This window comes from Pseudonaja textilis, chromosome 4 (genome assembly GCF_049901715.1).
Source record: "Pseudonaja textilis isolate UNSWEBS1 chromosome 4, rPseTex1.2, whole genome shotgun sequence".
NCBI classification, from domain to species: domain Eukaryota; kingdom Metazoa; phylum Chordata; class Lepidosauria; order Squamata; family Elapidae; genus Pseudonaja; species Pseudonaja textilis.
In genome coordinates this window covers 91,833,077-91,858,477 of record NC_141993.1, presented here as the reverse complement: position 1 = coordinate 91,858,477, position 25,401 = coordinate 91,833,077, and the positions used below count along the sequence as shown (strand labels likewise).

Here is a 25,401-nt window from a genome sequence, read left to right as displayed (position 1 = left end):
CACTAACATAACCTGTGCTGTCCCAGCCAGTCTACGGGAATTGGATAGTTACTTAGGAATTATGAGCTGTCCCCTTAAGGGAAGGCATCATGGTAAACGTAGTTAAAGGTATCCTGGGAAATGTAGTCCATGACACGTGACCACATCTGTAATCTCGATTGGTCACTCAATTGACCCTGAATTCTTTTGCCTGAATTCTTTAACTCATGGCAGCTTCTTTCTATCGCTACGAGATGGGTTAGGAGATCACCATCTTTTACTGCAAGGCAGATGTACAAAGGGTTGGTCATTAAAGAAGAACTTCGTCACAAACGTGAGTTGCGAGGATACCCGATGAACCAATAAACGTACTTTGTTATGGACGTCTTGTGGAGTTTATCTATCTGCATCTGTATAGCTTCAAATCCTGTACAAGATACAGAAAATAACCCGTGGAACTGCTGGCCTCCAGAAGTTGTGGCTGCTCCAACACTGCAGCTTTTTCAAGAAGAGACTGGGCGACCGTTTGTCTGGAACGGGATTAGGGTTTCCTGCCTGAGCAGGGGGTTGGACTAGAGGACCTCTGGGGTCCCTTCCGACTCTGGTTTTCGGTGCTTTTGAGATAAGAAGCGGTTACGGCAAATAGGGATGTTTACCAAGAAGCCGAGGCGACTCGCTTTCTCTCTCTCTCTCTCTCTTTCTCTCGCACGCGGCCGAACCCACAATCTGCTTTCTCCGCTATTCAAGACGGAATTAAAATAACAGGATTGACAGACGTGAACTACGCTGGCCGGGTATTATGTGCTCCACGCCGTCTGTGTGCAATTACGGGAGGCCGGGGAGAGAAATGCAAACAGATTGGTCGCATTTCAGAGCATTTTTCCCTTTCAGGCTCCAATTTCTTTCCCCTCCTGGGTGAAAGACTAATCAGCCCTTGCGCGGAAAGACAGGTGTATATGGGGTTGTTTTTTTGGGTTGTTGTTCTTGTTGTTTTTGCCAAAGTGGCACAGAGTAGCCCCGGCTGGCTGGTGTGTCATTTCCATGCTCGATCTCTCCCTCTTTTTTGGGGGGAAAAAACGACAGGCGTGCCATTAAGAGTTTGCCTCCTCCCGGGATTTAGTCCGATGCCAGCTTTGCAATAGAGGCTGCTTCAAGCCAATAAATATATTTGTAGCTCAGGGTTGACCTGAGGGGTCCTGAGCTGGGTGGGTTTCTGGCAGACCTTTCAGGACCCAACTAGGTAACATCGTCAGTACAAGAAGGGAAATGGGAGGGAGGGAGGGAGGAAGGAAGGAAGGAAGGAAGGAAGGAAGGAAGGAAGGAAGGAAGGAAGGAAACAGCTATAGAGTCCTTAGTGCTTTCTGAGCTTGATGGGTTTCTGGCAGACCTTTCACGACCCAACTAGGGAACATCATCAGTGCATCATCAGTTCAGAGAGCAACAAAGACCCCACATTCCTTCCCCTCCTGCCCTTGTCTCTACAAAGTTCCTTCCCTTCTACCTTAGCACTGATAAGGTTCACTAGTTGGGTCATGAAAGGTCTGCAAGAAAACCAGCAACTTCAGAGAGCATCAAGGACTCTATAGCTGTTTCCTTCCTTCCTTCCTTCCTTCCTTCCTTCCTTCCTTCCTTCCTTCCTTCCTTCCTTCCTTCCTTCCTTCCTTCCTTTTTCTTCCATTTTCTTCCCCCTAATTCCTCCCTCATTCCTGTTTTCTTCTACCTAATTCCTTCCTTCCTTCCTTCCTTCCTTCCTTCCTTCCTTCCTTCCTTCCTTCCTTCCTTCCTTCCTCCTCAAACTTGTTTCCCTTCTTGTACTGATGATGTTACCTAGTTGGGTCATGAAATCTCTGCAAGAAAACCACCCAGCTCAGAGAGCCCCAAGGACCTCACAGTCCTCCTCCTCCTCCTCCTCCTCCTCCTCCTCCTCCATTTCTTCTGCAGCCGGCAAGGCTGGCAAGGATTTCCTGAAGGCCTCTGGAGCTGAGAACAAAGCTCTGGATCGATCCAGAGCTCTATTATGGGATGCTGAGGCCTTCAGGGAAGCCTTGCCGGCCGTGGTAGAAGTTCCTGAAGGCCTCTGACAGTGAAAAGGAGGCCGGAGGACGATGCACGCAAGTGAGGTTAGTCAGTGGATGATGTCCCTGAAAATAAGACCTGGTGCCCTTTTTTGGTGGCAAATATATATATATAAAAATATATATATATAAAATATATATATATATATATACATACATACATACATACATGACAGGGTCTTATTTTGGGGGAAACACGGGTAGTCCTCGAGGTACAACGATTCACTCTGCGGCCGTTCAACCTTACAATGTTGCTGAAAAAAAGTGACCCGCAACCAGTCTTTTGCCGCTTGTGACCATGGTCACGTGATCCAAATTCGGGCATCTATTTATGATGGTTGTAGCGTCCCTCCGGGATCACGTGCTCCCCTCTTACGACTTTACGACGAGCAAACTCAGCGAGGAGACCAGATTCACTTAACAACCGTGTTCCTCATTTAACGACTGAAATGGAAAAATTGACTTTAATGATACGAGAGAAAGAGGAGTCTGAATACTATAGATTTTGGGGAAAATGGTATAATTGGGTCGAATTAAGACAGATAGAAAATGAAGGAATTAAAGAAAAGCAACTTATAGATTAAATGTATATATTCGCACAGAATTGTATATATTTGCAAATATGCACAAAAGACAGAAATGGATGAGATGAATGCCACAAAACTGTTAATGTCATATTTACTTTTTGTTTTATTTTTAAAATATACAAAAGGCTAATAAAGTTTATTTTAAAATATATATAAATAGTCATCGAATGTAAAACGTGAATGCAAAATATAAAATGTATCCATGTTAAATGTAAGAAATGCAAAATTTGAACAAAAACGTAAAAATGTAAAACATGTAAAGGGTCGTAAAAGTAAAAATGTAAAATTAAAACATGTCAAATGTAAAAAAATGTGAAGCGGAGCAAAATGTTATCAATGTAAAAAGTTTAAAAATGTAAGACATGTCCAATGTCAGCGCAAAATGTCAAATGAAAATTTGTCAAACGTCAAAATGTGAACATCAAAAATGTGAAACCTCGTGAAATACAAAATGTAAAATTGAAACAAGTAAAAAAAAAAATGGAAAAAGGTAAAAAATGGAAAATGTCACAAAATGTATAAAAGGTAACACGCGCAAAATGCATAAATGTGAAATGTGAAAAAAATGTAAGACCTGTAAAATGTCGTCAAATGTAATAATATTAAAATATGTGAAATGTAAAAATATAAAAAATGAAAAACGCGCACAGTGTATAAAAGGCAAATGTGAAAAAAAAATGTAAGAGCTGTAAAATGTCATAAAATGTAATAATAAAATATGTGAAACGTAAAAAATGCAAAACCTTGTTAAATGTAAAATGAAAACATGGAAAAGAAATGGAAAAAAGTAAAAAATGGAAAACGTCACAAAAAGTATAAAAGGTAACATGCGCAAAATGCATAAATGTAAAATGTGAAAAAAATGTAAGACCTGTAAAATGTTGTCAAATGTAAAAATAAAATATGTGAAATGTAAAAATATAAAAAAATGAAAAACACGCACAATGTATAAACGGCAAATGTGAAAAAAAATGTTAAGAGCTGTAAAATGTCATAAAATGTAATATTAAAATATGTGAAATGTAAAAAATGCAAAACCTCGTAAAATGTAAAATGAAAACATGGAAAAGAAATGGAAAACGTCGTAAAATGTACATGTAAAAAAGGTCAAAAGTCGCACAATGGGGGGGAAAACTCCCTTCACCAATTTCTCACTTAGCAACTTAAATTCCGGGCTCAACTGACGTCGTAAGTCGAGGACCGGTTGTACTAAACTCAGAGGGTTTTAAAAACCTGATATTCCCTTTTCTCCCACCTCTTTCAGACAGTCTCGTGCGGGACAGACGGACAGCCGAGGGCCATCAAAGCCTCCCCAACGCGCCCCCCCCTTCTCCCAGGACGGCCACAAGATTAATTAAGATCATTAAAAGAGTATAAAATCACTCGGAGGAGTTCCGCCCGGCTCTTTCAGGATAATTATGAGCTGGGTGATAAAAATCGCCGTAAATTACAACCGCTCCAGCAGCGACATTACAGCCCCCAGTTCAGCCTCCAACACAATCCCACCGGAAATTGTCGCCTGCTTCTTCAGAAGGGAAACGCAAAACCCACAAACGTTTTGCACACAGCTAAAACCAAACCGCCCCCGCCCTCTGTAAAGCCTTAGTAAGGCCACACCTAGAGTACTGCCTCCAGTTTTAGCAGATAACAGAGTGGGAAGGGACCTTGTAGGTCATCTAGTCCAACCCCCTGCCCAAGCAGGAGACCCTACAGCACAAAGATGTTGAGAGTTTGGAAAGAGTGCAGAGAAAAGCAACGAGGAGGATTAGGGGACTAAAACACGCGATGGACGGTTGCAGGAACTGGGCCTGGCTGGTCTAGGGAAGAGAAGGACCAGGGGAGACAGGAGAGCAGCCTTCCAATATCTGAGGGAGGGGGGGTTGGACTAGATGATCTACAAGGTCCCTTCCAACTCTGTTAAACTGACTTTAATCTGATTTTAATGAACAAAAGGACCAGGGGAGACAGGAGAGCATCTTCCAATAGTTGAGGGGCTGCCCCAGAGAGGAGGAGGAAGGGGGTCAAGCTATTCTCCAAGGCCAGACAAGGAACAATGGATGGAAACTGAACAAGGAGAGATTCAACCTGGAAATAAGGAGAAACTTTCTGACAGGGAGGAACAAAAGTTGCCTTCGGAAGTTGTGGGAGCTTCATCCCTGGAGGCTTTCAAGAAGGGACTGGACTACCCTCCATCAGAAATGGTGTGTGGTCTCCTGCTTGGGCAGGGGGTTGGACTAGATGACCTCCAAGGTCCCTTCCAACTCTGTTATTCTATATTCAATGGAAGAGAAGTTCCCTTCGGAAGCTGTGGGAGCTTCATCCCTGGAGGCTTTCAAGAAGAGACTGGACTGCCCTCGGTCAGAAATGGGGTGAGCTCTCCGGCTTGGGCAGGGGGTTGGGCTAGATGACCTCCAAGGCCCCTCCCAACTCTGTTAATATCTGCACCGAGAAAGCTAGCCTCTCAGGGCGATGGCTTCCCATCTCTTTTCTCCAACAGAGGACAGATCCTGCTTGCCGAGCCGAAAGACATCACAGCTCTCACTTCGTGCCCTCCAAGTGGCAAATGATGACAAATAACAGATAATCCGAGTTGGAAGGGACCTTGGAGGTCACCTAGTCCAACCCAAGCAGGAGACCCGACACCATTTCCGACAAATGGCAGTCCAATGAAATGAAGAATTTGCGAAGTCGCTCGAGACCGTGATACAGTCAAAAAAGGTCAATATGGCAGGCGGGAGGAGGTATGAAAATTCCTCCTTATTTCCAGGTTAAATCTCTCCTCGTTCAGTTTTCATCCCTTCTTCCTTTGTCTTAGGTGCCTTACTAGGGTTTTATTTTAATTCTGGGAGTTGAAGTCCACCGGACTTAAAAGTTACAAAGCGCGGCGAATGCTGGAGAACAGGAGAGTAATTCCGCTTTGGAGTTGAGGTGGGCTGAGCTCCTCCCTTCCTTGCCCAGACCTGAGGCCGGCCCAGGATCCCCTTTGCAACTGGGAAAGGCCAAACTCACTCAGAGAGAACGTTTAAGAAGAGACCGGACGGCCACCTGTCAAAAAACAGCGTGAGGTCTGCTTGGGCGGAGGGGTTGGGCTAGATGACCTACCAGGTCCCTTCCAACCCTGTCATTCTTCAACTGTAAAATGTGGCTTCTTGTACCCACGGCAGTCAATGCAGGGGCCGTCCTGCACCCTCCCCTCATCCACGGAGCCAAATTGTCCGTTGGCTGGTTGCTGAATTTACGCCAGCCGTCTATTTTAGGAGACGGGGTGGTGGGGTTCGCGGCGCAGGTTTTAAACACATCTCCCTAATGGCTGGGGAGAAAAGACTTTTTTTAAATAACAATAAAAAAGGAAGATTTAGTGGGATTAATAAAGGTGTCTTTTAAAGCTGCAGGCTGCCATTAAAGTCATTAACGGGGCATGAAAGAAACACGGCGGGAGCAGGTGGCGCACTGAGGGAATTAAGACTTTTTAAAAATTTCCGGTGACCTCAGCGCGCCGAGGCTCCGGCCTCCTCGACTTGGGGCGGAAAACGGGCATAGATCAAAAAGGAGGATTTAAAAGTTTTAAGTGATAACGGGAGGGAGATCGGAAACAAGAAAAAAGGTTAAAGAGGACGTTAGGAGGAGGATAATTCCATCTGATTAAACTTTTATTCCAGGGGGCTGTGAAAATGCTCAGAGTGAATTGAGAAGGGATGTTGCTCACAGGCGGAACCGCGCTGTAAAAAGAACGGAGTTGCGGGAGGCCGTGCGCAGAGCCCACTTAGAAGGTGGAGGAACGGTATTGTAAGGTTATATGATTACTCGGGGTGTATGTGTGTGTGTGAGAGGGAGAGAGAAACAGAGAAAAAGAAAGAGGAAGGCAGAGAAAGAAAGAAAGAAGGAGAAAGAAAGGAAGGAAGACAGACAGAAGGAAAGAAAGAGGGGGGGGAAGAAGGAAAGAAAAAAGAGAAAAAGAAAGAAGGCAGAAAGAAAGATAGAAATAGAGAGAGAGAGAGAAAAGAAATAAAAAAGGAAGAGAGAAAGAAAAGGAATGGTAGAAAGAAAAAGAAAGAAAAGAAAGAGAGACAGAGAAAAGAGAGAAAGGAAGACAGAGAAAGAAAGAATGAAAAAGAAATAAAAAGAAATACAGCCAGACAGAAAGAAAGAAAGAAGGGGGAAGAAGGAGAGGAAAGAAAAAGAGAAAAGAAAGGCATATATACACACACACACACACACACACACACAAACACATACATACATATATATATATATACATATATAAATACATACACACACGCATATATATATATATATATATATATATATATATATATATATATATATATATATATATATATATGAAATAAAAAAGGAAGAGAGAAAGAAAAGGAATGATAGAAAGAAAAAGAAAGAAAAGCAATAGGCAGAGAAAAGAGAGGAAGAATGAGAGAGAAAAGAGAGAAAAAGGAAGACAGAGGAAGAAAGAAAAAGGGGAAGAAAGAAAGAAAGGAAAGAGAGAAAGAAAGAAAGAAAGAAAGGAATAAGAGAGAAATAGAAAGGCAGAAAGACTGAAATAGCGAGAGAGGAGAAAGAAAGAGGAAGATAGAAAGATAGGGAAAGGGAGAAAGAAAGAAAGAAAGAAAGAAAGAAAGAAAGAAAGAAAGAAAGGAAGGAAGGAAGGAAGGAAGGAAGGAAGGAAGGAAGGAAGGAAGGAAGGAAGGAAGGAAGGAAGAAAGAAAGGAAGGAAGGAAGGGGACAGGAAAAAGAAAGAGAGGAAGAGGGAAAGAAAGAGGAAGAAAGAGAGAGGGAAACTGGCCACGGTGAACGAGGCGTGGTTAATATTTCTCGCCTCTGCAGCTCCATTCAGCTTCCCACACAGCCAACCATCCTTTTATTCCCTCCCTTTTGCACTGATTTCTGCAAATGGGAATTTATGCAAACATCCTGCATCTTTCCTCACATTTAATAAGATTAAGGACAGAGAACAGCAAACAAGCAACCGGCCGGAAAAATGTACAAAATCTAGCCGTCTGTTGCCTCCTTGGCTTTGTAAACATGGCTTCTTCCTGACAAGCCCAACATATTCGTCTCTGCAGGCAGGAACACCGAAGGTTGCTCAACCTCGGAAACTTCAGGTTGGGGGGGACTTCAACTCCCAGAATGCCCCAGTTGATGTGCGTGGACTTCAATGTCCCTGCATGACTGGGGGATTCTGGGTGTTGAAGTCCATACATGATGGAATGGGGGATTCTGGGAGTTAAAATCCATACTTGGGTGGGGGATTGTGGGAGTTGAAGTCCATACACGAAGGACTGGGGATTCTGGGAGTTGAAGTCCACACATGATGGACTGGGGATTCTGGGTGTTGAAGTCCATACATGGGTGGGGGATTGTGGGAGTTGAAGTCCATACATGAAGGACTGGGGGATTATGGGTGTTGAAGTCCATACCCGAAGGACTGGGGATTCTGGGAGTTAGAAGTCCATACATGATGGACTGGGGATTCTGGGAGTTAAAATCCATACATGGGTGGGGGATTGTGGGAGTTGAAGTCCATACACGAAGGACTGGGGATTCTGGGTGTTGAAGTCCACACATGATGGACTGGGGAATTCTGGGAGTTAGAAGTCCATACATGATGAACTGGGGATTCTGGGAATTAGAAGTCCATACATGAACTGGGGGATTCTGGGAGTTGAAGTCCACACATGATGGACTGGGGATTCTGGGTGTTGAAGTCCATACATGGGTGGGGATTGTGGGAGTTGAAGTCCATACATGAAGGACTGGGGATTATGGGTGTTGAAGTCCATACCTGAAGGACTGGGGATTCTGGGAGTTAGAAGTCCATACATGATGGACTGGGGATTCTGGGAGTTAAAATCCATACATGGGTGGGGGATTGTGGGAGTTGAAGTCCATACACGAAGGACTGGGGGATTCTGGGTGTTGAAGTCCACACATGATGGACTGGGGAATTCTGGGAGTTAGAAGTCCATACATGATGAACTGGGGGATTCTGGGAATTAGAAGTCCATACATGAACTGGGGGATTCTGGGAGTTAGAAATCCATACACGAAGGACTGGGGGATTCTGGGTGTTGAAGTCCATATATGACAACTGGGGGATTCTGGGAATTCAAGTCCTTAAAATGGGGACGGATGGGTTAGGTTTCCGAACTGCGCAGAATCGTAACAACCGGTCCTACTCAACTGGTCTGAACCGGTAGAATCCCACGTGTGGCACGCCGTATTTTCACGAATTTCATATTTCTTATTTTGCAGGTAAGTCGTTAAGAACTCTTCAGCCTCTTCAGGGGAGAAGAGGAGGAGAGGAAAACGAACTTAATCGTCTTTAACGCTGCCTCCACAAGCCGTTAACATTCAAATTGTCGAGCTGCATTGCGCTGACAATGTCTTTCGGGTAAATTACCCTCCAATTTGGTTGGGGATAAAAACAAAAATAAAGGATTTTAAAAACAGGAGCGTGTATGCGTGTGCGAGAGTTCTTTTGCATCTTGTTTATTCATTTTTTCTCTCCCTCTCTCTCTCTCTACGTTGCTATTTTGGTCCTTTTTAATCTTTTACTAGGGGAAGAAAAAGGAAAAAAACAAAAACAACCCAGAAGCTATCTGTGGTTTGGAATCAGATCGGATTTTCTGCACCAGTAAGTTAAAAAAAAAGCGATTTTTCTGCTCATCCGACATTTAATTTCTAGAAAACAGCCTGGTTGGATATGAAGAATTTGGGAGCTTCTGGTGTTCACTTGACCGTATTTTGCAATGCAGGAACCGAAGCTGCCAACACACCAGAAGACAGGCTCCGAATCCAGGGGGATCTCAATAGACTTCAACACCGGGCCCTATCTAAGGAAAATTAAATTCGGTGGGGAGAAAATGAAGGTTCTATATTTAGAAAAAATATAGAAAAAATAAAATGCATAAGTACAGCACAGAGGTGCTACCTGGCTCAGTAGCGGGAATTGCAAGAGGGATCTCGGAGTCCTAGTGGGTGATCCACTTAAATGTGAGCCAGCCGTGTGGCAACACCTGCCCAAAAAGCCAACGCACTTCTAGGCTGCATCAACAGGGGGATAGAATATGGGTGGCGCGGTGGTGAGACTGCAGTACTGCAAGCTACTTCTGCTGCAGTCAGCTGCCTGCAATTTGCTAGATCAAATCCCTCCAGGCTCCGGGTTGACTCAGCCTTCCGTCCTTCCAAGGTGGGTAAAATGATGACTCAAGATTGTTGGGGGCAAGAGGCTGACTCTGTAAACCGTTTAGAGGGGGCTGGAAGGCACTATAAAGCGATATGTAAGTCCAGGGGGTATTGCTTAATCCTTGAGAAAGAAATCCATGAAGAAACCAGCATGGCCGCACAAAGATCTCTCTGGCAAATTGAAAGAAAAAAAAAAAGGACCAGTACACAAAATGGAAAGAAGGACGTACAACTAAGGCAGAATATCAGCAGATAGACAGAATCTGCAGAGACGAAGTCAGGATAGCCAAGGCTCAGAACGAACAAAGACTTGCAACAAAAGGCAAAGATAATTTAAAAAAAGTTTCTTCCAACATATAAATAACAAGAAAAAAAAAATCAAGGAAACAGTCGGTCCACTAAAGAGAGAAGAAGGCAAGGAAGTAACAGGCAACAGAATGAAAGTGGAACTGCTTAACTCATTCTTTGCATCGGTCTTCATGCAAAAAGAAACTATAGCTCAACCCACCCAAAACATAACTGTAAAAGACAGAAATAAAAGTTAAAATAAGCAAAAAAAAAAAAATAGTAAGAGAACACCTGTCTGATCTTGATGAAAACAAATCACTGGGGCCTGATGACCTCCCATAGTTTTAAAGGAGCTGGCAGAGGTCATCTCAGAAGCGCTGCACCATATCTTTCCAAAATCCTGGAGCACCGGGGAACTACCAGAGGGCTGGAAAAGAGCTGATGTGGTTCCTATGTGGTTCAAAAAAGGGGAAAAAACAGACCCAGGAAACTATAGACCAATCAGCCTAACATCAATACCCGGGAAGGTACTGGAACGGATAATAAAAAGAACAGATCTGCCAACATCTAGAAACAAGTCAAGTAATAACTAGCAGTCAGCACGGGTTTGTTAAGAACAGATCGTGCCAAACCAATCTTATTTCATTCTTCAACACAGTGACTGAATTAGTAGACCAGCAAAATACTGTGGACATAATATATTTAGATTTCAGCAAGGCATTCGATAAAGTAGACCACAACCTACTCCTTAGCAAGCTAGAAAAAAGTGGAATAGATAGCACCACCCCCAGATGGATTTGCAACTGGCTGGCAAACCGTACTCAACGTCTAAGTCTACCTGGAGGGAAGGAAGCAGTGGGGTGCCACAAGGTTCTGTCTTAGGCCCAGGACTCTTCAATATCTTCATTAACGACATAGATGAGGGACTAGAAGGGGAATTGACCAAATTTGCAGATGATACTAAGCTGGCAGGAATAGCCAACACCCAAGAAGATAGGCTCAAGATCCAGATGGATCTTGACAGACTAGAATCCTGGGCTGTATCTAATAAAATGAAATTCAATGTAGAGAAAAGTAAAGTTCTACACTTAGGCAAGAAAACCCAAAAGGACCCATACAGACTGGGTGAAACCAGGGTCAATAGCAGGAACTGGGAGAGGGATCTCGGAATCTTAATGGACAACCAGCTAAATAGGAGCCAGCCGTGTGCAGCGGCAGCCAAAAAAGCCAATGCAATCCTAAATTGTATTAACCGAGGGATACAGTCAAGATCAAGGGAAGTACTAATTCCACTTTATAAAGCCTTAGTAAGGCCACACCTGGAATCCCGCATCCAGTTTTGGTTGCCACACTATAAAAAAAGATGTTGAGACTCTAGAAAAAGTGCAGAGAAGAGCAACCAGGAGGATGAGGGGACTGGAGACTCAAACATACGATGGACGGTTGCAGGAACTGGGCCTGTCTAGTCTAGGGAAGAGAAGGACCAGGGGAGACAGGAGAGCATCTTCCAATATTTGAGGGCAGGGGGTTGGACTAGATGATCTACAAGGTCCCTTCCAACTCTGTTAATCCGACTTTAATCTGATTTTAATGAACAAAAGGACCAGGGGAGACAGGAGAGCATCTTCCAATATTTGAGGGGCTGCCCCAGAGAGGAGGAGGAAGGGGGTCAAGCTATTCTCCAAAGCCCCTGAAGACCAGACAAGGAACAATGGATGGAAACCGAGAAGAGGAGGAGGAGGCGAAAGGGTGATGGTGGAGGAGGACAGGGAGAAGGAGAAAGCCTTCTCTCTATCCCATTTAACATGACCCTGAGCTATGGGGGCTCTGGGTGGTCTCCAGTGGTCCGGTCACCCTCTCCTCAGCTCCCAGGCCTGCATGTCACCCGAACGATTCGTTTCTACGCCTCAATGAGGATCTGATAATGACCTGGAGGGAGGAGGAGGAGGGGGGGGGAGGGGGTTGTCCCTCTCCCTTTCCCTGGTCCTCCCCCCTTCCCTCCCAGGCCGGTTGCTGAGCTCCTGCCAGGACGCCACTCAGGCTAATGAAGCGCATTGAGGGATAGGATGACGAGATGTTTGACCCTTTTCGGAGGGAGGCGGAGAGGCCTTCAAGCTCTCCGGCAGGGCCGAGGGAGGGGCAGGGCCCACACCAGCCCTGGGAGGTCCTCTGCTGAGAAGGAGGAGGGGGAGGACACCCTCCCCCCTTGGCCTAGGACGGGAGGGCAAAGATCCATCCGTGCATCTATCCCGCCTTCCTTCTCTCCCTCCCTCCATCCCTTCATCCATCCCTTCATCCATCCTTCCCTCTATCCCTCCCTCCATTCATCCTTCCATCCCTCCATCTCTTCATCCTTCCTTCCCTCTCTCCCTGCTTCCATTCATCCTTCCGTCCCTCTATCCCTTCATCCTTCCTTCCATCCATCCCTCCGTCCCTCCCTCCATTCTTTCATCCCTCCATCTTTCCCTTCCTTCCTTTCATCCATCTCTCCCCTCTCTCCTTCCCTCCATCCTTTCATCCCACCATCCCTCCCCTCTCTACCTCCTTCCTTCAATCCATTTATCTTTCCCTCCCTCCCTCTATTCATCCTTTAATCCCTCCATCCCACCCTCCCTCCATCTCTCCCTCCCTCCATTTCTTGCTCCACCCCCGGAGCTTTTCAAGAAGAGACTGGACGACCATTTCTCCACGAATGGTTGCCGGAGCCGAGGGGTTGGACTAGAAGACCTCCAAGGTCCCTTTCCGCTTTGTTACAGGTCATCCTGGACGACATTTAAGCCCCAAACTTCCATTGCTGAGTGAGACACGGTTGTTGAGTTAATTTTGCCCCATTTTGCGAGCTTTCTGGCTGCCGTTGTGAAGTGAATCCCTTCAGGTGGTTAATTTAGTAATGCGGTTGTTAAGTGGATCTGGCTTGCCGGAAGGTCGCAAAAGGGGGCCACCTGGAAGCTTCTGCTGCTTTCCTTTCACGAAGCCAAAAGTCTCTCTTTCTCTCTCTCTTTCTTTCTCTCTCTCCCCCCCTGAGAACGGAGCTGGAAATCCCAAGTAAAGAACGATCCATAGGTAGGAAAACACAATGGGGGATTTTCCTGCAGACATTTTTTTTTGGGGGTGGGGGCATTTTCCCAGGGTCTCCGGTCCACGGGATTTGGGGGTCCCTGAGGTCCGAAAGGTTGGCGACCCCTGATCTGGCAGGCGATACAGGGCAATAAAAACGAGGACAAATAGGATGAAAAACAGCTTCTAGCGCGGCGCTACTGAATCCTGCAATATTCAAGCAACGTCCTTTCCGTTCAGTTGTGCAGAACCGTGAAGGGCAACCTATGGCACCTATGCCAGAGGCGGCATGACCCCACGTCACCTCCATCGCACCTGTGACTCCTGCCGCAATCTGGCCTTTAGGTTTCCGCCTCGTACGCATGGAGGCGCAGGGCACATGCCGGGGTGGTGGCAGGGCCTGTGTGCAGGGGACATGCATGCACGCACGGGGGCGTGGAGGGATGATGAGCGCATATGTGTGGAGGGAGGAGCGCATGAGTGGGGGACGTGCGGGCATTGCATTTTAGGAAGGTACGTCCGCATGCCTGGGCCGCTCCGTTAGCCGTCCCTGGTCCAGAATGTGAAGGATGTGTGTTTGTGCGGTCACGCCCTTGTTGGAGTCTGATTCTGAGGGGGAGGTTGAGCAGCCGACAGGAAGTGGGAGTGTGGCTCCAGTGGCTGTGGAGGAAACGAGGGAAGGGCGCAGTCCGGCTGGGCACTCAGAGGAAGACCCAGGCCCACCTATCTTCTATCATCTCACGGCACGCAGGGAGGAACCGAGAAGGGAGCAACATGGTTGACAGGGAAGGAAGGGGCCCTGATCCCCTTCATTTGTTGCAGCTGGTTGAACAGGATATAAACGGGAGGGTTTGCACACAGCTCCTTGCTGGAAGCAAAGCGTGTGTTATCTTGGTGGAGGCTTATCTGGGTTTTGGCTGCGTTGGCTGTGGTTGCTGCGTTATCTTGTTGGAAGTCTGCCATTTATCCTCTGGGCCTGCCGTGTCAATTACTTCAGCGTGGTTTGTGTTGGGTTTTTTGAAATTTCTAATTATCTTTACTTTGGATTCGGACTGCATTTCTGACCTTCATAGACTGTCTTTTTTTTGGAAGAGTTTGATCTCTAGCCAAGGATACTTGGACATTGAAGCCTAAGTTAGAGGAGGCATTAAAGGGAATTGGTTCTACTTTGGGGACTTTGTTATTTTTAGTGTCACGCCCGTTTGGGACGTCACATTGTGTTTTATTTCAATTAGTTATAATGCACACTGAAGATGGCGTTTAATCTCGTTGTACGAGGGCGCAACGGCCATAAAGTGGAGTAAACCAAACCACGCTTGGCGTGGCGAGGAGGAGGGCTACTCACAATGTAGCAAGGCTCACAATAGGCCTTCTTCTCCATGGCGTAGAAAGGTTGTCCCCGGAGCTTGTTGTGGCAAATCATACAGGTGAAGCAGTTGACGTGAAAGACCTGGTCCATGGCGGTGCAACCGGTTCCTTCTCCGACCACGTTCTCGCCGCAACGGGCGCAACGGCCTGGGAGGAGCAAAGAGACAGATTTAAGTTGATTAAAAAAAAACCAAACTAACATCTGATCCAAACGCTTTGGCTTCCACAACCGCCTAGGAGTAGCTCCGGGTGGAACTGCTGGAAGGGAGTGAGGTTGGCAGTGAGGAAGAGGAAGAGGGAGGAAGGAGGAGAGGAGGAAGAGGAGGACTGTGGGGTCCTGGGTGCTCTCTGAGCTGGGTGGTTTGTTGGTAGATGTTTCATTACCTGACTAGGTAGCCACATCAGTGCTAGAAGTGAGTGAGGTGTACAGGGAGGAAGAGGAGGAGGAATGGTGATAGGGGTGGAGGAGGAGGAAGAAGAGAAGGAAGTGGAAGCAGAAATGGTGGCAGAGAAGAAGGGAGGAGGAGGACAACGAAGACGACTGTATGGGATCCTTGCTACTTTCTGAACTTCGTTGTTTTCGTGCAGACATTTCATGGCCCAACTAGATAACATCATCAGTGCTGGAAGGGGTGTACAGGGAGGAGGAGGAGGAGGAGGAGGAGGAAGAGGAGGAGGAGGAGGCGGAGGAGGAGAACATCTGTGAGGTGATTGTCGCTCTCTGAACTTGGCCATTTTCTTCCAGACATTTCATGACCCAACTAGCTAACATCATCAGTGCTGGAAGGGAGTGAGGGTGTACAGGGAGGAGGAGGAGGAGGAGGAGGAGGAGGAGGGAGGAGGAGGAGGAGAACGTCTGTGAGGTGATTGTCGCTCTCTGAACTTGGCCATTTTCTTCCAGACGTTTCATGACCCAACTAGCTAACATCAGCAGTGCTGGAAGGGAGTGAGGTGTACAGGGAGGAGGAGGAGGAGGAGGAGGAGGAGGAGGAGGAGGAGGAGGAGGAGGAGGAGGAGGAGGAGGAGGAGAACGTCTGTGAGGTGATTGTCGCTCTCTGAACTTGGCCATTTTCTTCCAGACGTTTCATGACCCAACTAGCTAACATCATCAGTGCAGTTCAGCTCATGCGGTACAATTATGGCCCAAAAGACCTGGATGAACCTAGTAACCCGGTTAAAATCATCCATCATATACAGCCAAGGATACAATTCTGGGAAACTCAACAGGGAAGAGCCACTTCTTTTGAAAGAGGACCTAAAAATGTGGGTGACACGTTGATACACACAAGGGCACCTTTTCCAACCGTGCGCCCCCTGGGTCTCCTAGACCAGGGAGGGTCTCCAACCTTGGCAACTTGAAGACTTGTGGACTTCAACTCCCAGAATTCTCCAGCCAGACCTGCTTATTTCTTTTCCTCCCACCTCTTGGAGCTGAGGGATTGCAGAGAAAGGGATTACAAGAGAGGAAGGCGATCCCAATGGGGATCCACACCGAAAAGAGATTGCAGAGAAAGGGATTACAAGAGAGTTAGCCGATGCCAACGGGGACCCACACCGGAAAGAGATTGCAGAGAAAGGCATTACAAGAGAGTAAGCCGTTCCCAACGGGGACACCCATCAAAAAAAGATTGCAGAGAAAGGGATTACAAGAGAGTAAGCCGATCCCAACGGGGACCAAATCGAAAAGAGATTGCAGAGAAAGGGATTACAAGGGAGTAAGCCGATCCCAATGGGGACACACATTGAAAAAGACTGCAGAGAAAGGGATTACAAGAGAGTAAGCCGATCCCAACGGGACACCCATCGAAAAGAGACTGCAGAGAAAGGGATTACAAGAGAGTAAGCCGATCCCAACGGGGACACACATCAGAAAAAGATTGCAGAGAAAGGGATTACAAGAGAGTAAGCCGATCCCAAGGGGGATCCACACCGAAAAGAGATGGCAGAGAAAGGGATTACAAGAGAGTAAGCCGATCCCAACAGGGATCCACATCGAAAGAGATTGCAGAGAAAGGGATTACAAGAGAGTAAGCCGATCCCAATGGGGATCCACATCGAAAAGAGACGGCAGAGAAAGGGATTACAAGAGAGTAAGCCGATCCCAACGGGGATCCACATCGAAAAGAGACTGCAGAGAAAGGGATTACAAGAGAGTAAGCCGATCCCAATGGGGACACACATTGAAAAAGACTGCAGAGAAAGGGATTACAAGAGAGTAAGCCGATCCCAACGGGGACACCCATCGAAAAGAGACTGCAGAGAAAGGGATTACAAGAGAGTAAGCCGATCCCAACGGGGACACACATCAGAAAAAGATTGCAGAGAAAGGGATTACAAGAGAGTAAGCCGATCCCAAGGGGGATCCACACCGAAAAGAGATGGCAGAGAAAGTGATTACAAGAGAGTAAGCCGATCCCAACAGGGATCCACATCGGAAAGAGATTGCAGAGAGAAAGGGATTACAAGAGAGTAAGCCGATCCCAATGGGGATCCACATCGAAAAGAGACGGCAGAGAAAGGGATTACAAGAGAGTAAGCCGATCCCAACGGGATCCACATCGAAAAGAGACTGCAGAGAAAGGGATTACAAGAGAGTAAGCCAATCCCAACGGGATACCCATCAAAAATAATGCGTTTGGATCAGGTAATTCTGGAAGTTGAAGTCTACAAGTCTTAAAGCGGCCAAGGTCGGAGAACCCCTGTACCTAGACCACAGATCTCAGCCATGGTTGGGGTTTTTTTGGGAGGTGGGGGGCAGCGGAATCCCCCAGGGGTTGCTATCCAACTGACCCAAGAGCCCTTCAATCTAGGAAACGCTCCCATCACGACCTCCTCCTTCAGTTCGATCCTGGCGTCGAAACTTGCGTTCTGCACGCCGGAACCGACTGTTTTATGGCGTCTTGCAGAGAAACGGAAGCTCCAAATATCGCCCCCCAAAAAAAAATTATTTAGGAAGATTCTGGTTTGGAAAGACACCAGATCCATCTCCAAGTTGTGTGTGTTTTTTGTTTGGAAAGTTTGTCTTCAAGGCGGACTGCCAAAAATAATTGTCCAGAAGGCTGAATTGGTCACATCCGGCCGATTCGAGCATTTCATTACAGGGTGGAAAAAAAAATAATGTCCAAAAAGGAGCTTGGAAACCGGTTGTTCTCGACTTACGACCGTTTATTTAGTGACAGTTACAGCGGCACTGAAAAAAAAAAAAGGGACTTAACGACCGGTCCTCGCACTGACGACCGCGTCACCATCCCCCGTTGATCATGTGATCAAAAATTCAGGCCGCTTGGCTTGTAATTATGACGGTTGCAACGATGGCGGGGGAAAAGCCCATTTCACTTAACGACTGTGTGAGTTAAGTTAAGCGCCGCTGCAACGATTTGCTTAACGACCGTGCCAAGAAAAGTCGTAAAAAGGGGGCGAAAATTCACTTCACGACCGTCTCGTGTAGCCATGGAAACGTTGGGCTGAATTGCCCTCATAAGGCGAGGACCACGCTAGCGGTTGTGTTATCTGTCCAGAGTTTCCAGGGGCAGAAACACTCGTGGCAGGCGAGTTTTGGGTCCACTCCAGAATTTTGGGGCGTGGGAGAGGATACGAAATGGGCCGCAGTGTAATCTCCCCCTCCCCACTAAAGATGGCCCTCCTCCCCCTCTCTCCTCCCCTGCCCAAGTTTGGCAGAAGCTGGTTTATTTTCTTGGTGCAGTTAATAATCCTTGTTAGATGAGGGGAAATGGAAGACCGTTAGAGTGGGTTCCTCCCCGCCTCTTCTCCTTCTATCCAGACCTTCTTCCGTCCTTCTTCATTTCCTCTCCTTTCCTTCCTTCCTCCCATTCATGCATCCTTCCTTCTCTGCCTCCCTATCTCTTTTTCCTTCCTTCCTTCCTTCCTTCCTTCCTTCCTTCCTTCCTTCCTTTTTCCCCTCCTCCTCCTTCTCCTTCTCCTTCCATGCATCATTCCTTTTTTCTTCCTTTCCTTCCTTCCTTCCATTCATGCATTCTTCCTTCTCTGCCTCTCTGCTTCTTTTCCTTCCTTCCTGGCCTCCTTCCTTCTCCTTACATGCATCGTCCCTTTCTTCTTCCTTTCCTTCCTTCCTTCTCCTTCTTTCCTTCTCTTCTCCTCCTCCCATGCATCATTCCTTTCTTCTTTTCCTTCCTTCTTCCTTCCCTTCCTTCCTTCCATTCATGCATCCTTCCTTTCCTGCCTCTTTTCCTTCCTTCCTTCCTTCCTTGCCTCCTCCTTCTCCTTCCTGCATTGTTCCTTTCTTCTTCTTTTCCTTCCTTCCTCCCCTGCCATCCTCCTTCTCCTCCCTCTTTCCTTTCTTTCTCGCTCCTTTCCTTCTTTCCCCTTCCTTCCCTTTTTCCTTTCCTTCCACACATGCATCCTTCCTTCCCTGCCTCTTCTGCCTCCCTCCCTCCTTCCTTCCTTCCTTCCTTCCTTCCTTCCTTCCTTCCTTCCTTCCTTCATTCCCTGCCTCCTCCTTCTCCTTCCATGCATTGTTCCTTTCTTCTTCTTTTCCTTCCTTCCTTCCCTGCCGTCCTCCTTCTTCTCCTCCCTTTCCTTTCTTTCTCCTTCCTTTCCTTCTTTTCCCCTTCCTTCCCTTTTTCCTTCCACACAAGCATCCTCCTTCCTTCCTTCCTTCCTTCCTTCCTTCCTTCCTTCCTTCCTTCCTTCCTTTCTTCCTTCCTGACACATGCTCATATCTCCCTGCCCATAATATTAGGATATATACTTAAAAACAAACCCCCTAGGATCTGACATCCAGATGTGTTGGATTATAATCTGTTGTGTGAATTCTGCAACTGGGGTAACCGAATTCTCAATACACTGCAGAGGAGTAGAGAATACTGATTAATTTATAATGATACTATTTATTATATTTTACATTATTATAAAATTATATTATATAACACCGTCTATTTATTTATTATTTGCTTATTTATGCTGCCCAACTAATTGAACCGTGTCATGTTTGTTATGTATTTTAAGTGGTTTATATCATTATATTTATATTTAGTATTTCTATTTTCTATAGCGTTTAGTGTGACATATTATTCAAGTAGGATACAATTTCATTTACAATGTAAATACATCATTATTAAAAAAAACCACTATTTTTTTAAAAAAATAGTGGAAGTTTACGGGTTTAACTGTTTTAGAGTCTTGCGGGAACGTGGCCCAGTGTCAATTTTTCAGGAGTTGGGTGTCCATATAAACTCGACGTATAAATAAATAAGTAGAAACTTTACTTTGGAGGACTTTTATGAGTCACGGGCACGCTAATAAAACCCTGTGAAATCTGTACCAAATGTTCTGGCTTTAAGGAGCTTTAGTGATTAATTTCTCGTTCCCCAACCAAGAGCCAAAATCAAAATGCTTGTTGAATTTGAAATGCGGGGCCGATGGGGGGGGAGGAGGAAGAGGAGGAGGAGGAAGAGAAAGGAGCGATGAATATGGCCCCCTCCCCATAAAACTAAGGCCCCATTAAGCCATCCTGCACACTCACTGCTCTGCAGCTGTTTCCCAACTCCACAATTTGAGATCACCTGTATTCAGACCTCTTCTTTTAATCCTGTATCTCTTATGCACCTTTTCTGCCTTCCTTCCTCCCTTCTTCCCTTTTTATTTCTTCCTTCCTCCCTCTTTTTCTTCGTTTCTTCTTTCCTTCCTTCCCTCTGTCCATCTTTTCTTTCCTGCTCTCCTATTCTCTCCTTCCTTCCTCCTTCCTCCCTCTTTTTCTTCCTTCCTTTTTCCTCCCTTTTCCTTCCTTCCTTCCCTCCCTCTCTCCATCTTTTCCTTCCTGCCTTCCTATTCTCTCCTCCCTCCCTCTTTTTCTTTCTTCCTTCTTCCTCCCTCCCTTCCTTCCTTCCTTCCTTCCTTCCTTCCTTCCTTCCTTCCTTCCCTTTCATCTTTTCCTTCCTGCCTTCCTATTCTCTCCTCCCTCCCTCTCTTTCTTTCTTCCTTCCTTCCTTCCTTCCTTCCTTCCTTCCTTCCTTCCTTCCTTCCTCCCTCCCTCCCTCCCTCCCTCCCTCCCTCCCTCCCTCCCATTCCTCACACTTATGACCATGGCAACATCCCCACAGTCTGGCAATCCAAATCTGGGTACTTAGCAATAGATATTTGAAGTTTGATTCTCTCTCTCTCTCTCTCTCTCTCTCTCTCTCTCTCCCCCTCCCCTGTCTGTCTGTCCCTTCCTCCCTCCCTCCTTCTCTCTCTCCCTCTCATCTGTCTGTCCCTACCTCCTTCCCTCCCCCTATCCTATCCTATCTATTCTGGTTGCAACTGTCATCGTAAGTCGAGGACTACCCGAGAAACAGGCAGATAAGAGGGCTGGAAATAAAAAGGAAGAAAGGCAGAAAGAACCCAGCCGACCCAACGACCTTTTCTAACCCTGCTTGCCTTCTCAGATGTCATAATTTGGACCAAGCTACACTCATGAATTATGATGATGGCTAGAAGCTTTCCAGCTCCGTTAATTAGGTTCCTTCCATTCAAGAAATCGCGGCCCTCGGCAGATTTTGTTCTTTAATGCGTCCCGGTGCAGTTGACCTAATGCTCACGTGCGCAAACCTGGCCCGGAGTGAGAGGACGGTTGTTCTAGGACGTTTGAATTTCTCTGCAGAAATGGTCCGACATCAACTGCAGTCAAGGTAGTCTGTTGGGTTCTCAGTTTCCGTGGATCGGGCCTGGGATGAGCAGGGGTGTCTAAACTCGGCTACTTAAAGACTGACTGGTGGACTTCAACTCCCAGAATGCCTCGGCCAGCATAGCTTACTCTCTTGTAATCCTTTCCTCTGCAATCTCTCTGCTTTAGTGGGTAGGCGGAAAAAAACCCCCCCACCAGGCTGCAGAGGTGGGATTCAAATTTTTTAACAACCAGTTCTGTGGGTGTGGCTAAGTGGGCATGGCCATGTGACTGTGTGGGCATGGCTTCTCCTCTTTTTTTGCAGCACGCCCCCTGATCTTTGGGGCCTTCTGGGTCTCAGGGAAGCCTCCGGGGGTGGGGGTATATTTTTGCTCCCAGGAGCAATTCCCTGGGCGAAGCAGTAAGACAGCGAAAAAAATCCTGCACAACTGATCGTTGGAACAGCTGATTGTTGGAACAATTGATTGTTGGAACAGCTGGTTGTGGGAACAGCTGATTGTTGGAACAGCTGGTTGTGGGAACAGCTGATTGTTGGAACAGTTGATCAATTGAACACCTGGTCGTTGGAACAGCTGATCGTTGGAGCAGCTGATTGTTGGAACAGCTGATCGATGGAACACCTGGTCTTTGGAACAGCTGATTGTGGGAACAGCTGATTGTGGGAACAGCTGATCAATGGAACACTTGGTCGTTGGAACAGCTGATCGTTGGAACAGCTGATTGTTGGGAGGTGAAAAAAGAAATACCTTAAGGAATGAGTAGGTGGGGGAGTCAGCAATCTTGGGCATGCACGATAAGGATTGACTGGGTGGGGAGGGGCCAGCCAGGAGCACGATTTGCCGGTTCTCCGAACTGCGCAGAATTGTAACAACCGGATCTATAGAACCAGTCTGAACTGGTAGAATCCCACCCCCCGCATGGCTGTCTAAGGAATTCTGGGAGTTGAAGTCCACAAGTCTTAAAAGTTTGGTGATCCTGCAGTAGAAGCCAAGACCGTAAGACAGCCAATGCCTTAGCTTTGAACATTAATTTTTTCCCCCGTGTAAAAGAAGATGTCTGGGGAACTCTCTGCCACCAGTATTCCACAATTCTCTCACATTTCTAAAGACAAAGATCAGAGAACAAGCAAAGGTGCAGATTCCTTAAAATACCCTTTTTTTCCCCTTTGAACAACAGATCTCCCCCCCTCTTTTTTTTGGATTCAGAGGGTCCTCGACTTACAACCGCAACTGACATCATAATTTTCTGTGGTTCAGCAAAGTGGTTGTTAGGCGAGGCAATCCCAAATTTTATGACATTTTTTTTTTTTTTTTGCCCTGGTTGTTAAGTTGTTAAGTTGCAGTTGTTAAGGGACTTCTTGGCTACTCAACGTCAGTTGGTACATGAACGCCAGGGGTGGGATTCAAATTCTTAACAACTGGATGTGTGGGCGTGGCCTAATTTGTGGGTCATGTGACTGGGAGGGCGTGGCTTGCTGACTGGGCATGGCTAGGGGGTCATGTGACTGTCTGGGCGTAGCTTATATGTAAATATTACAAATATTTGTGTAAATATTGAATTTTTTTATGAAGAAAAGAGCAACTTTTACCCAAAATGAGGCAAACCAGGTAGGCAGCTTAAGTTGCTCACAGAATCACAGATTCAACTTAGAGATCTATCTTTCTGCCATCGGCTACCTGAGTGTGTCACATAAAATTTGCTTGTAAGCAAACTCCTAAAATTTCCCAGCAAGCAAACTCACAAAATTAATTCACAACACACCATATATATAAATATTGAATTTTTTATTTAAAACAAGAGCAACTTTTACCCCAAATCAGGCAAAGCAGGCAGGTAGATTGAGTTGCTCCCAGAATCACAGATTCACTCAGAGATCTATCTTTCTGCAGTCTTCTACCTGAGTCTGCACTGAAAAATAGAAGCTTCTGTCCTAAGGAAGGTTCAACTCTGCTTTTAGATTAGTTGAAAAGCAAGAAATTCAACCATTTCCTACTTTCTAGCTAATCTAAATCTCCCGGCACAGCAAAACAGCTGATGGTCGGGGGAAAAAAAAAGGAAAAATAGCAACTTACCAAACGCAGGTTTGATGGCGCACCTGCCAGGTAAGGAATGATTGGGTGGGGAGGGAAGGCAGGGCCAACCAATGGCACCATTTGCCAGTTCTCCAAACTGGGCAGAATCATAACAACCGGTTCTATAGAACCCCACCCCTGGTGAATGACTCGGTCGTTAAGTGAATCACTGGAGTTGTTAATGAGTCGTGCGGTCGTTAAAATGAATCAGCTCCCCCCTAACTGAACTTTGCTTGTCAAAAGCTCCCCGGGAACGTCACGATGGGCGATCCAGGAGTCTGCAACACGGTCCTAAGTGCGAGGATTGGTCGTAAGTCAACCTTTTTTCTTTTTCTTTTTTTTTCCAGTCGCCAAAAAATGCACGGGAAAATCATCAAACTCACCGAAGTAGTCTTCGGAAGGTGGATTATCCATATCATACAGCATCTTTTTGGTCAAGTGTTCTAATTCATCCTCCGGTCTAAATGCGGATCCTGGACTCGGAGCCGAATTTTCAGTCTGGAGAAGGAGGAAAAATAAAATAAAATGAAATAAAAAATCAGGGATTTGGGAGATTTTCAAGATGGTCTACACCAGGGGTCTCCAAACTCGGCCCCTTTAAGACTGGTGGACTTCAACTCCCAGCATCGGCTAGGGAATTCTGGGAGGTGAAGTCCACCAGTCTTAAAGGGGCCGAGGCCTTTAGCATAAGAGTTTTAAAGGTTAGTCATCCCTGTGTCGGCTCCATATTGATGTTCCCACAGATTTAAAGCATCTTAATAAGATGCACCATTTAAAATATAAAACACATCCCATGCGTATGTATTTTTAAACTCACGCAAGCGCGCGTTCTGGCATACCTGCAATAGTTTGAAGGGCACAGAGGAGGAATTAAAAAATAATACGATAAATGAAGGAAGGGTGTGGTGTAAGGAAACCAGAAGAAGAATTATACCGAAAGGCAGTTTGTACCCGCTGCGTTCGCCATGTTTCTCCATGGCCTTTTTCCTTTGCAAAACACCTCTGCCTCCCTTGCACTTGGATTCGTGAGACGGAGGGATGTACAAATGGAATAACTAAGCCCAGAAACAAGGAAATAAAATAAATAATACCTACTGGCTTTAAAATTCTCACCTCTTTCTGTTGCACCTATAAACTCATGGGTTCATATATATAAGAACAGAACAGAATAGAAATAGAATAGAATAGAATAGAATAGAATAGAATAGAATAGAATAGAATAGAATAGAACACAACAGAATAGAACAGAATAGATATTGGAATGGAACAAAACAGAATAAGAATAGAGTGCTTTAAAAGAGTGCTCCAACATGGGAAGTTTTTAAGAAGAGATTGGACAACCATTTGTCTGAAATGCAACAGGGTTTCCTGCCTAAACAGGGGGTTGGACTAGAAGACCTCCAAGGTCCCTTCCAACAATTCTATTCTATTCTATTCTATTCTATTCTATTCTATTCTATTCTATTCTATCCTATTCTCTCATTCTATTCTATTCCATTCCATTCCATTATTCATAATTCAATTCAATTCAATTCAATTCAATTCTATTCTATTCTATCCTATTCTGTTCTCTCATTCTATTCTATTCCATTATTTATAATGCTATTCTATTCTATTCTATTCTATTCTATTCTATTCTATTCTATTCTATTCTATTCTATTCTATTCTTTTCTGCATTCTCTTCTCTTCTCTTCTCTTCTCTTCTCTTCTCTTCTCTTCTCTTCTCTTCTCTTCTCTTCCCTATTCTATTCTATTCTATTCTATTCTATTCTATTCTATTCTATTCTATTCTATTCTATTCTATTCTATCACTATCTATCCATCCATCCATCTCTCTACCCCCTCTCTCTCCATCCCCCTCTCTCCATCCCTCTCTTTCTCTATCCTCCATCTCTCTCTCTCTCTCTCTCCCTCCACACACACACAACTTTTTGTAACGTGAAGAAAAGTGACGCGGGCACGAAGAGTTGGAGCAGAGTTTCTCTTAATTCTCATGCCTTCCCTTTTTTTAAGGGCAATCTCGACATTTCATTGTCTGAAAAGGCCTCGTGTGCAGGTTGTCTCTCTCTCTCTCTCTCTCCCTCCCTCCCCCCTTCCCTCCCTCTCCCATGTGCCCCCCCTTCCCCGCTCG

General features: G+C 45.8%; 1 protein-coding gene across 1 annotated transcript in view; it reads right to left on the bottom strand.

Moving 5' to 3' along the window:
* Window positions 1-25,401, bottom strand: part of LPP (LIM domain containing preferred translocation partner in lipoma) — an 84,518-nt gene that overhangs the window by 12,459 nt on the left and 46,658 nt on the right. The window contains exons 3-4 of the mRNA XM_087933723.1: window positions 23,653-23,767; window positions 14,532-14,701 (exon numbers count right to left, since the gene is read on the bottom strand). Of these exons, the coding sequence (XP_087789849.1) occupies window positions 14,532-14,701; window positions 23,653-23,767 (285 nt within the window). The remainder of the gene's footprint in view (window positions 1-14,531; window positions 14,702-23,652; window positions 23,768-25,401) is intronic.